Here is a 12918-nt window from a genome sequence, read left to right as displayed (position 1 = left end):
CATATGTACGTGGGCCGATGCAATTCCGCAAATATTCATTAAAAAAAAAAAACTATTTCCATATTTCCGTGTTTTCCGCATCCAACGTACGTGCGATGCTCGTTATCATAACTGAGCAACCAACTTAAAAAGTCTCTAACTGACGTGTGTCATTTGATATTTCAAAAAAAAAAAATAGAAATTAAAAATTATAAACCAAAACTCTACCAGCAGAACGAAGAGCAAGAAAATGCAGCACTTGTGTTACTCATTCCATAATTAGCATAACTCAACAACAGACACTTGACTGTCGTAGGCAGCTACGGTGCGCAGAAACGTGGAAAAGTAAATATAAACAAATCTAAACAAATAATTTTTAAAAACAAAGTACCTACAACAAATAGAGAACAATTTTAATATTCATAATTGCAAAGTATTGTCGCGACTGTTGCATGTCGTGGCGTGGACGAATTGAACTGCTCCGATGCAATTACCTTATCGCAGCCACTTCGATGGTGGGTCAAAGAAAGTGTTGAGTGTTGAAAATTGATGCAATTCGTGAACGCAGTGTCGAAATGCGGAGTCGTATTAGTGAACCGGTGCAGCTACGCCGAAACGTTAAGTGATTGATTCAAAAAGGCAGAACTCGAGTTGTGTGCGCAATTATTCGCAAAGATTGTCGATTCCGTGACGGTTCCTATTAAAGCAAAGTCGGCGGCTTGAATTAAAAATCACCAAGAAAGAACATAAAAAATAAAAAAAGTTTCAAATAAAAATAAAAATGTCAAATAACAACGCGCTAAGCTTTGAAAAGTTTGGACTTTTGCAGCTACGGAGCGCCGTGCTCTTGCTACTCCTACTATTACTCCTCTTTTCAGCGCAAGAGATCAACGCCGATAGCAGTTTTGCCGTTAACCGATCGGGTATGTAGTGATGAACACTCTCACATTGCAAAAAAAACAAAACAAATTCTAACAAATTGAGGGGAACAGTGTAGACTTGTTTTAGGGGAAATAATCTTTTTAATCAATATTCAATATTTAGCCTCCTGCTTCGATACATAATTTGCATGCTTTTCTAAATTAACAAATGGGCCATATATAGTACACCCTGTGGCAAAATGATTGCACATCCTGGTTTTTGCTATGCAGTTTTATATATTGTATATGGATCTAATATTATATAATTGGCGCGCCCTCCTTTTTTGGGTGTTTGGCCGAGCTCCTCCTCCTATTTGTGGCGAGCGTCTTGATGGTGTTCCACAAATGGAGGGACCTACAGTTTCAAGCCGACTCCGAACGGCAGATTTTTTTATGAGGAGCTTTTTCATGGCAGAAATACACTCGGAGGTTTGCCATTGCCTGCCGAGGGGCGACCGCTATTAGAAAAATGTTTTTCTTAATTTTGGTGTTTCACCGAGATTCATGCCTACGTTCTCTCTGAAATCTTCCGAATGCTAGTCACGCACCAATCCATTCGGTTATGGCGGCCGCCCCCAGTTTTATAGCTTATTCAATTTTAGTATAAGAACGAGTTTGAAGTTGTTAAAAAACTTAAACGCCTTAATTTTTTATAATTTTTTCATTCACATATCATTTTCTTATTTTTCTCTATATAACGAGTCCACTTTTTTTATTTTTTTTATATGGAGAAAATGCTCAACAGCGGCAGGGAAAAAATGATAAAAAATAAAGGCGATATTATAGCAACTTCAAACTTACTCTTTGTTACACTAAAATCTAAAAAGCTATAAAACTGTATACCTAAAAATCTTTCTTGAATTCCTATAACTAAAAACCGTGAAATTAGAGTGAAAAGTTTGTTGAATTTTTCTAGAATTTGCATAACATTTAAAATTGTATTTACTGTATGGTTTTTTACCGTTTTTTTTAACAATGAGCTATACTTTCGTACTAAAATACTGAACATTCAAAAAAACAAAAGCAAAGCAAATTAGTCTAAATTCGTGCAAATGTTGTTGTGATGGACAATACCCTCCTTTTGGAGAATATTGGGGTGTATTTGCCGCACTCAATAATTACAGCAGTATTGCGACGCTCTTACTTTTTTGTTGGCCTGCTGCTTATTTATTTCATGCCGAACGTGTGATTTGCACCAATTGAAAAATGGGTCAAGAACTCCGTTTCATTTATAAAGTAAATGGTATCTAAAGTAATGGAGTCCCTTTTCCTCAAAAGAATGATGCCTAAAGTTCAAGACCGAAATATAATACTAAATCACCGATTCGGTGTCAGTTTTAAAGTCTCGAACAAGTTCATAGATTCATAAACAGCATTTGAACAAAAAAAGTATTTGACAGCGGCTTTGCTCAATATATCTCAAGCCTTTGTCCGCGTTTGGCATGCTGGCATACTCTATAAAATAAAAGACAATTTTTTGGAAGAAAATTATTACATATAATATTTATTAAGTGCTACATCGAAGCTCAATATTTCTGCGTCAAAAAAAGCTAAAAAAAAGTCTGAACTATGTGAAAGCTCAGCTGGTGTACCCCAAAGCAGTATTATGGGCCCCATCCAATACTTGTTTTATGTACATAAACGATCTAGCAGCTTCTAGAAGAAACAATAGTCGGAACATTCGTGCATGCCACTGCCGTACTCAGAATTGACTCCCATGACATCCATGTGGCCTCCCAAAAACTTCGGAAAGGACTTGATAATTCATTGGTTGAAAGAGTGGCGCATTAAGTCAAACGAGACAAAGTGTTCCCAAGTCACTTTTGCACTAACTCAAAAAACTTGCTCACTAAAAATATGCTCAAAATATAATCTTCCCCCAAACTAACGTCACAAAATATCTCGACATGCAGCTCGATGGCAAGCTTACACGGAAACCCCATCTTTTTACCAAACGGAAGGCTCTAGGAATAAAACTTAGAAGCCTATATTCGTTACTACATCGAAATTCTCCTGTTTTTCTTGAAAGTAGGTTTTCACTCTACTCAGCTATCTTTAAACCTATGTGGGCATATGACATTCAACTTTGGGGCACTGCAATTAATTTTAACATACAAATTCTTTAAGTTTCCTTCTTAGGACGCCGTCTTGGCCCTCTACCTCGCAATGCAGAAGCAGTCCCGGGGTGGAGGGAAAACTCCAAGAGAAGAGGGGGGATATTTTTTAGTGGAATCACCACACACGTAGTAGCGACGGTTACTATATGGTGCGAAGGCATTTTTAACCCTACGTCACCGCCAAAAAATCAAGAACAAAAAAAAAACAAAAAAAAACATCAAAATACTTTCACTAATTTTCATAAACGATCTCTTATTAGTTGTAATAAAATTACGCGCATTTTCTTTGTTTTCTGAGGATAATCCACTCTGTAGACAATTTCGCCTTTCATCGACTGAAATCACCTGTTTTACTCTGTCGAATTTTCTTATGGAAAAAACTTACAAAAAAAATTTTCCAAGTTTTACCCAAAAGTCAAGCTGAGTTCTTTGTTCGAAACTCATTTTTCTAGCGCAGTACAAAACAGACTAACAAAGATTACGCAATAACTAAAGTTGTTTACATGACATAATTTATTTAATTTTATTTCGCTTATAAAGCAGCCAACTAACTGACTACTGAAATTAAAACATAATTAAATTATATAAATAACTTACAAACATGCGTGCAACTAAACTAAAATATAGGGCTCAAGAGCTCTTTCTTTGAAAGCGAGAAATCTAGCGTGTTAGAGTTCGAGGTCTCATTAAAATCACGAAGTGCACGTTCAATAGGCGCATTCCTAGCACAATTTGTATTGAACTTATTTAGATAGAAAGAAGAGCATTGCGAAATATTCTTGAAGGTATAAGAAAATTAATACTTTAATACAGAAATGGGCAATCAAAGCAACCTTAATAACGTTGAAAACAAACGGGAGACAAGACAATTAATAGTAAACGAGATGTGTAGGATGGGATAGGATCTGAAAACTTTAATGAGCTTTGTTCAAATTTAAGAGACACACCTTCAATACTCCTTGTCATAAATTTGTGGTAAGATCACCAAATAAACGTGACATATCCCAACCTAGAGCACACGCAGACACTAAGCAGAAACCGCAGCCTATAAGGGTCCTTAAAATTTGAGCTATTCCATTGTACGAAGTGTAAGAGAGAATATGATTTTAAGTTTGTTCATGTAAAAATTATCAAGTAACTTGCCAGTAACTTAATTTCCGAGAACTCGCTCTCAAATAGAAAAATATCTAAAAATTACAAAAACGCAAAACCAATAACGAAATTCTTACAAGTAAAAATTAATCCAGTAAATACTTGCAACTTTCGCTCAAAACGAAATGTAATTTTGCTCTCATACTTTCCCCTACTTTGCAAGTTTTTTGGATACGTGAACACCAAAACTTGATCATTTGTAATAATTGAACTTCATGAGCAGACCTTTTGATAAGATGTAAAAAATTACACCTAAATCTTTGGATTATTTAACAAATTGAAGTGCAATATTATTACGATAAGCTATAAGAAGTATGGAAAACAATGGGAATTTCAGAAAAAGTGACGTGATGACATTTTTTGGCAATTAAAGAAAGTTGTGTTTTGTGACATTTTTCTACATCTACTTAAAGCCTACAAGTTTCAGTTGATTCATTTACCTAACTGAAAATATTTTTGATTCGTCAGCATATAACAGTAATTAATAGTAAAAAGCAACATTATCCAAGGGGCCAATAGGTCATGGGAAGAAGAAGATGCATGCGTAACAGCCAGGCTACTATCGCCGCAAATAAACAAGAAAAGAACAAAGGAATTGCTCGAAGGTCGTGGCTTGTGTCACCGGCCACTGGCTATTTGGAAGGCATTCCTTGAGACTAGGAGTATTCTCCCATGAATATTGTAGAAGCTGCAGAGATGAAGAGGAGGAAGAAACAGTAGAGCACTTCCTTTGCAATTGTCCAGCCTTAGCTAAAATCAGAGCAGGTTGTCTAGGTAAACACTTTTTCAATTCTCTTACAGAACTATCTGGCGCGGGGATTAGACCAATCCTGCGCTTCATAAGAGCTTCAAAATGGTTTCACGAAAGTAAATAAACAGGTTCCCGTGACGCACAGTGGTATCACAATGGACCTGTGAGGTCTAAGTGAGTTGGTCATACGGACCGACTGCCACCACAACCTAACCTAACCCTAACCAGCATATACTAGAAAATAAGCGAATGACAGGCAACTCCTAATGCACTTGATAAATAATAGAAAGAGTAGGAAACATAAAACGGTTCCCTGAGGTACATCAGAACAGGTAATGAATGTTTCAGAGGATATAGCAACAATTGTGACCAAGCAACGCCTTCAACTTCATTAAAGCAGAGTGAAATCCTAGCGCAAATATTTTATAGAATATTAATATAATAAACAAATAATAAATATCTAATATAAAGATGTTATGAGAGACTTTGTTGAATACTTTGGAAAAATCTATGTAAATGCAATCGACTTGCTGTCCAATCGACTTGTTGAGAACGCTGTAATGCAGTATTCACTAAAAATACCGAGACTGGGCACAGTGGATCGTTCAATGGCGTAATTGCACGAAATTAGGTTCTTAATAGCAAAGTGTGTACATCTTTTCTTTGGAAATGGTTTCAAAAAGTATGATGAGAACTTAAAAAATGGTCGTTAATCACCTTCTTCATTCTTATTGCCGCTTTTAAAAATTGTGCATATATTTTTAAGTTGCCAACTATCTATGAAAATTCCAGAACATAATGATTTATTTAAAATTATTTGTAAAGGAGAAATATCTGCCCAACATTTTGCTTTTAGAAATATTACAGCCAGCTGATTCATAGGAGGGTTTTAAGCTTAAAATGGCAATGCCGGACTATACTACTCGTATTTATGTATATTACTATATCTCAAATTCAAAAATTTTCCCAAAAGATGGCGTCATAAGATCATTCTATTTATAAAAAGGTGTATTATTTTTTAACAGAGGGTAATGTATGTATGCAAATACGAGAATGCGCAAAATTCTTTTTTCGTTTACTCAATTGTGTTTACAGTTATTTGTTATTTTTGACTTGCCGCTCGGATATGAAAAAATGTGTAAAATAAAATAAACAGAAGCCCAAAAGCTTTTTTTTTTTTTTAATGACTCCATTATTTATTGTTTCTGTTAATTAACATTAACAATATTTGAAAACTTATTTTAAAATACTTTTTATTCAATCGTAACATATTTAAAAAAGGTATTAGTTTGGAGAAAAAATCCTTTATTTTCTCGGTAAATGCATGTAGTGATCGATATCTCGTAAAGTATCGATCAAACAATTTTACAGTTTGTGCGCGTTGTCGAGGTGCCATTTCACACTAAAAAAATTCGTTTTCGATCGTTAAAGATCGACCATAAAATAGTTTAAAATCATTTGCGCAAAAAATTGTATGCGAAAATAATGGACTTATTTTCCCTACAACTAACTTTCTTATGATTAACTTCCATCCAGTGATGCATCCGCCAACAAAAGTATAGGGTGGTTATAAAAAAACTAATCAATATTTTTTCAAACTTTTTTTTTTATTTTGAAGATTGAACATTGTCATTTATGAATGAAAAATAATATCGTTCAAATGACTGCCACGACTGGCTTTACAGTAGGCCTTTCGATCAACCCAATTTTTAAGCACATTTTCGATTGTTTGGGCTCCAATTTCATGAATGGCAACGTCAATTTCGTGTTTTAAAGCATTAATCGTTTCTGGATGGTTCGCATAGCATTTGTCCTTAACGGCTCCCCACAAAAAATAGTCAAACGGGCTTAAATCACAGCTCCGAGGCGGCCAATTGATATCGGAATTTCGGCTGATTATTCGGTTTTCAAAAACGGTAGCCAAGTGTGTTCGAGTGTGACAAGTTGCACCGTCCTGTTGAAACCAAATGTCGTCCATGTCATCCTCTTCAATTTTTGGAAACAAAAACTCGTTGAGCATGTCACGGTCACGCTCGCCATTTACTGTAACCGCGGCTCCTCGCTCATTTTCAAAAAAAAATGGCCCGATGATGCCGCCAGACCAAAAACCGCACCAAACAGTGACTCGTTGTGGATGCATTTGCTTCTCTACAGTAACGTGTGGATTTTCTGAGCCCCAAATCCGACAATTTTGCTTATTGACGTAGCCACCGATGTGAAAATCAGAAAAGAAGAAGAAGACTCTCCACTTTGGAAATAGGTTTTCAATATTTCCCAATTTTGATCAAGCGTATAGCGTCCCATTTCGTAAATGTCAAAGCTTTAAGTAAATTATGAACACATTTAATATGCCATTTGTGTTACCATTCTCAAAAAAATAGGTGGTTCAAAAAGCAAACGCTATATGGCCCACCCTGTATAAGGTCAAGATGTAGAGTAATTCGAGCTGGTTTTTCTTTTAAGCCTCTTATGACGATTGACTTCTCTCAGTGATGCCTCCCGTATTGCCAAAGTGTTTGGGTGCACGAATGATCTCTTTTTATAGCGGGTTGCTGTGTTTTTTCCTCTTTAACCGTCGCTATTTTGAAATCCCTGTGGATTTGAGCATTGGAGACATACCATGGGTAATTTATTATCATCCTGAGTACTTTAAACTGAAATCTTTGTAGTATTTCGATATTTGAGTTGGCTGCGAAATCGCATAGCTGAATATCGTACGTCCAAACGAGATTGAGAATGGCTTTATAAATACAAGAGAATTTTGTTATGTAGCGCCAATTGTGACTTTTTGTTTAGTTGCCAGTAGAGAGAAGTAAGTTTTAAATCATACGCTTTTCTTTTCGTGAGAATGTGAGTTTTCCAAGTTACTTTTGAGGTCATATGAATACTTAAATTCTTAGTTTCGTTGGTTGGTGGGATCTCGATGCCATTGAGCTTTACTGGGGGACAACATTCACCTCGAGTTGTAATTGTTACTATAACCGATTTAATCATCTCATTCGCTTTAATTCACCAATTTTGTAGCCATTGGGTGTTATCATTGGGCGAGGCATTTTTGCAATTTTAAAGATGCATTGTTCGCGACTTTTTTACAGCTAGCGCTGCTGTATCATCGGCAAATTTTCCGATCAAGGCATGTAATGGGCAGGCAGATCATGCGTGAATAACAGGTATAATATGGGATCTAGGACGGAGCCTTGCGGCACACCAGCATTTATTTTTTAGAGATTGTTTATTTTAGCGCCTTGTTTGGAAAAAATTGTATATCTGCATAATTAGTTTTCTTAAAGATCAACTATTTTCATAGTAAGTTTCAATAATTTTAGCGCTTTGTTTTATCGTGTAAAATTGTACATCTGTCTACTTGGCAAATGTGAGAGATGACGTAAAAAAGTACTACGAATTATTCATTACTGACATCTAGGCGTCACTTTTGAAATGCCCCTTCCTTATTTTGAAGACCTACCAAAATCTTTATTTTCAGACAGTACTAAAAAGTTGAAGAAAAGCCTGGAAAATTATAAAGGAGGTCAACTAGATGTTGATGTCTTGACATGATAAAAGATAGAATTGATGTCGTTCGCAACTATAAAAACTCGAGAGTCTGAGGAAAGTGCACTTAGTAGTTTCTTTAAGGGGTTCCATGGGTTTCGTTGGTTAAAAAAATCGATTTATTTTTTTTTTTGCTTATTAATTTCTACAACATCTAAGGAATATTATCCTAAATTTTCAAGTCGATCCGAATAATAGTTTTGGAGCTACAGCCTTTGGAAGGTGTGCGCTCCAAGCCACTTTTATTGTTACTCAAAACTGTAAACGCGTTTTTCTCGGAACCGTGTTTTCAAAGTCGGTTGTCAAATGTTCTCGAAAACTATTCAACCGATCTTGATGAAATTTTACACAGGTGTTCGAAATACAATTTACTCGTGCTTGAACGAAGGATTTTGTTTTTTTTTTCAATTACAACTATTTAAAAAAAAAACAAAATGTCAAGCAAATTTGACCGAAATTTTCATTTTTTGCAAAAATGTCTGCCAAAATTCCAATTTTTAATTTTTTTTCTTTCCTTCGTTCAAGCTCGAGTTTAGAAAGTTAACTAAAGCACTAATTTTTGTTTTTTCATTTTTGATGAGCCTGTCAGGAGTTGTGCTGACAACGCGGACGCACCTTTTTTTCGAGGGGTCACCGGATATGACTTCCCAATGGAGGAGTTTCAATTTTTTGTTTTTTGAAAATTTCAGAAATTATTCTTTAAATATGTATCTCTAAGAAAAAAGTTTGAATTAAATAAATACTTTTTTACATAGAAAAAAAAATATTGAAAATAGGCCGTTTTTTACCCGACGAACCCCATGTAACCCCTTAATACAACTGATTTTATAACAGAGTGATCGGAAATAGTGCTAGGTTAGGGGTAAATTCAAATTCTTGGGTTTGAAAAATCGTCTTTTGTTAGCTTTATGTAGGCCATAATATGAAACTTGACGTGACATCTGAAAGTTACGTGACATATTTTCCCTTAATAATGAACTTAAAAATGGGTTCATGTAAATATTAATTTTAGTACTAAATACAAAAAGCGACGCATTCAAGCGTATTTTCTTTTATTTATAAGATCCGGCATAACACATGGGCTGAAAAATCCCGCGCCTAACAAAGAAAACAAGTTTTTTTTTTGTTCAAAATTAGTTTATTCATCAGCGCAATTTCCACTAAGAACAACGCAATCATTCCAGCACCGCTCTAACATTTCAATATCAATTTTGTACAACGATTTATCTTTTGCCTCAAAGTAGGCCTCAGTTTTAGCGATAACTTCTTCATTCAAGTGAAATTTCTTACCGGCGAGCATTTTTTTCAGGTGTGCGAATAGCCAGTAATAGCTGGTGGTAGCGGTGGATGTGGAAGCAATTCGAAGTTCAATTCACGCAGTTTTGATTGAATTGTGACTGCACCCACTTTGGACAGAGCTTTCTCATAGTCAAATGCTCATGCAATATGAAGCCAAGATGTTCGTATGATATCTTTACGATGTCAGCTAATTCACGCAACTTCACTTTTCGATCATTCAAAACGATTTTGTGGATTTTTTGATGTTTTCTGGTGTTACCGCCTCCTTTGGACGACCACTGCGTTATGCATCATCGGAGTCTCTACGACCTCGTTTGAAGTTAGCAAAACTCCGTTTCAAGTCATTGCTGCGCTTGAACTACTTTTTTCTTGAGGCAGTGTAAAATTGAAACACGAAGTTCTTTTCGATCCATTGTTTAGAAAATAACAAAAGTAGCGTCACTCTTAGTACAAAAACTCGCTAACTAATTAATAGAATCCCATGAACTTTTAACAACTGTATTTTTAAGGTTAGTACATTCTGTCAAAAAAAAGTACCGGGAATTGTTCAATAAACCGCAAAATAAATATTTAATCATCAAAATTGATTTCGTCGCCTTCGACATCCATTCGAAGCAACAAAGCACATATGCCAACGATTAGTCCAGTCATCAAAGCACCATTTAAATGCGTTTTAAGAGATCTTCGTCAGTTCCTTCAGCGAATTCTCCTTAATGACGTATATCGACTCAAAGCGGCGTCCACGGAGTGTTAATTTAAGTTTTGGGAAACGGAAAAAGTCACAGGGGGCAATCGGGAGATGATAGTTGTCGAGCTTTTGGTCAAAAAAGTGCTTACAATATGAGCCTTGTGAGATGGTGGGCTATCATGGTGCAAGATCCATGCTTTTACTTTCCACAAATTGGGCCGTTTCCTACGCATATTCTCTCTCAAACGTCGCATAACTTCCGAATAATATTCTTTACTTACCGTAGAACCATTTGGCATGAATTTCGAGTGCACAACACCATTATAATCAAATAAAACGAGTAGCATAACTCTCACTTTTGACCGACTTTGACGTGGTTTTTTGGGCTTCGGCTAATGGGGATAGCGCCGTTCGGCCGCCTGTTGACTGTTGACTGGTTTGCATGCCAAACTCACATACCCACGTCTCATCACCTGTTATGATGCGATGGATAAACGTTGAATACGAATTCACTTGCTCAAGCATGCCTTTAGCCAACTTCTTCCGATGAACTTTTCAACTCTCTTGGAGCAGCCACGCGTCTCATGCCCAATTGATGGTGTAAAATGTTGCGAATTGATTCGTGAGACACGCTAAGGTCACGATATATCTCCCTCAAACCTAAATTATGGTTTTCCAGTACCATTTCCTTGACTTTGTCGACGTTTTCATCCGTTGAAGACGTTGATGGGCGACCAGATCGGGATAAATCTTCCACGCACTTCTCTCTGCCCCCAGCAAAATCCTTATACCACTTGTAGAACCGTGTTTAAAGCGCACTCGCCATGGGCTTTGTGAAACATTTTCAACGATTCGGCACACGAAATCCCGTTCAGATCACAAAATTTAAAGCAAATTCTTTGTTCGATATTTTTATCCATAGTGAAAATCGCAGAGCGCACCTGCGGTTGTCTGACATAATTAAAAGCCAAAAACAAGCTAATTGACAGATCGATTGACGCTCAAACTCTGCGACACTATAGAGGTCAGTTGTACCAACAATCCAGCAAAACAAATTTAGACATTTGTGTAACGCGCGGCTTTTAAATGAACACATCCCGATATTTTTTTGACAGAATGTACTAACAGAAAAAGAGGTGAATACTATAAAACTAGTGTCATCTATGTGTTAGGCCTAGTATTTTTCAGCTCATTTGTTAGTTTTGGCACCTCTAATTTAATCTAAACTAGACACCGTCATTTCGTTTGGAGTGGATGCCGGCATAAATCGGGCAAATGCATCATCCATTCCTACCCTCGTTAATGGTTTTGAACTATCCCACAAAGCCGTGCAGTGGTTTGGCCCTATCTACATAAGCGCGCAAGCTATCTTGATTTTCGGTTCTTGCATTTTTTTTTAATTTTAATAAAGAAAATAATAATTTTAATTGTTTTTCTTTCAGTTGCCGCCTGCAAAATGCCTCGCATTCCACTCCTCTGTGACAGCAAACTACTTCGCTATGCCTACAACGCAGCCACCGGCAAGTGTGTGAGTCTCTACACCAACAACTGTGGCACAAATGCGATGTCAAAGCATTTCCTCACCTTCGAGGAATGTCGACGTGATCGCATGAAAATACTGCGTTATTAAAGGACGAATAATTATTATATTTACTTCCAAGTTTAAATAATTATTAAATATAAAGAAATCAGATGAATACCAGTTGAATAATTTTCAGATTCTCGCTTTTTATAAGCATATGGAAGACTGACATATGTACACACATACATACTCGTATGTGCGCGCATAGTCACTTTTTGTACATATATTTTTTAACATTATTTTAAATTATATTTTAAATAAATGCGAATAAGTTATTTGTGTACTTTTTTCTTATTTGTTATTCAAGGTAAGTGAATTGGTGTCGAAAAATTAGTATTACTTTTCAATAGATTTTAATTTTACTAAGAATATTCTAATGAAATAAAATATGCTTATGTACATACATACATACAACATTAAAAGTCCAATATAATTATACATATGTATGTATGTATTGTACATATGTATAATATCTTATTATATTCACAATGAACAATTTTGATGCGTACTGTATAAACGTTTGCAGCGAGCTATGAATTGAAGCTAGTGGTTTGTGTCCGAAATATTGATATGAAATATTTTCTATTCGTACTGTACCCGACTGGGGAATGATGAAATGTTTTGTGTACGAAATGATACAGTGAAACTTTGGTAACAGCCTCCATATATATTGAAGGATATTCGAAATGAACGATTCTTATAGATATATTTTATTTACGAATAATTTGGAAATCGTTAAAAATTAGCCAAAAATCGTAAATTCTGTCTTAAAACCATCGTATGACAAATTTTTTGTCAATTTCTTATGAAGCGACGAGATCAGCAAACGCAAGCGTAACTAATCAATAAAATATTTGAATAATTTTTTTACTATTGCA

The 12918-nt window shown here is 35.7% G+C and overlaps 1 protein-coding gene across 1 annotated transcript; it reads left to right on the top strand.

The window, feature by feature from the left end:
- Nucleotides 1-211: 211 nt before the first annotated feature.
- LOC128863272 (U-actitoxin-Avd3q-like) lies at nucleotides 212-12160 on the top strand. The gene is made up of 2 exons (XM_054102367.1): nucleotides 212-902; nucleotides 11901-12160. Exons 1-2 carry the CDS (start codon nucleotides 761-763, stop codon nucleotides 12086-12088), a joined length of 330 nt encoding a protein of 109 aa, XP_053958342.1. The 5' UTR covers nucleotides 212-760; the 3' UTR covers nucleotides 12089-12160.
- The last annotated feature ends 758 nt before the right edge of the window (nucleotides 12161-12918 follow it).

Source organism: Anastrepha ludens, chromosome 5 (assembly GCF_028408465.1).
Source record: "Anastrepha ludens isolate Willacy chromosome 5, idAnaLude1.1, whole genome shotgun sequence".
NCBI lineage: Eukaryota > Metazoa > Arthropoda > Insecta > Diptera > Tephritidae > Anastrepha > Anastrepha ludens.
Note: the sequence above shows the minus strand (reverse complement) of the source record. Positions and strands in the feature narration are given on the sequence as shown.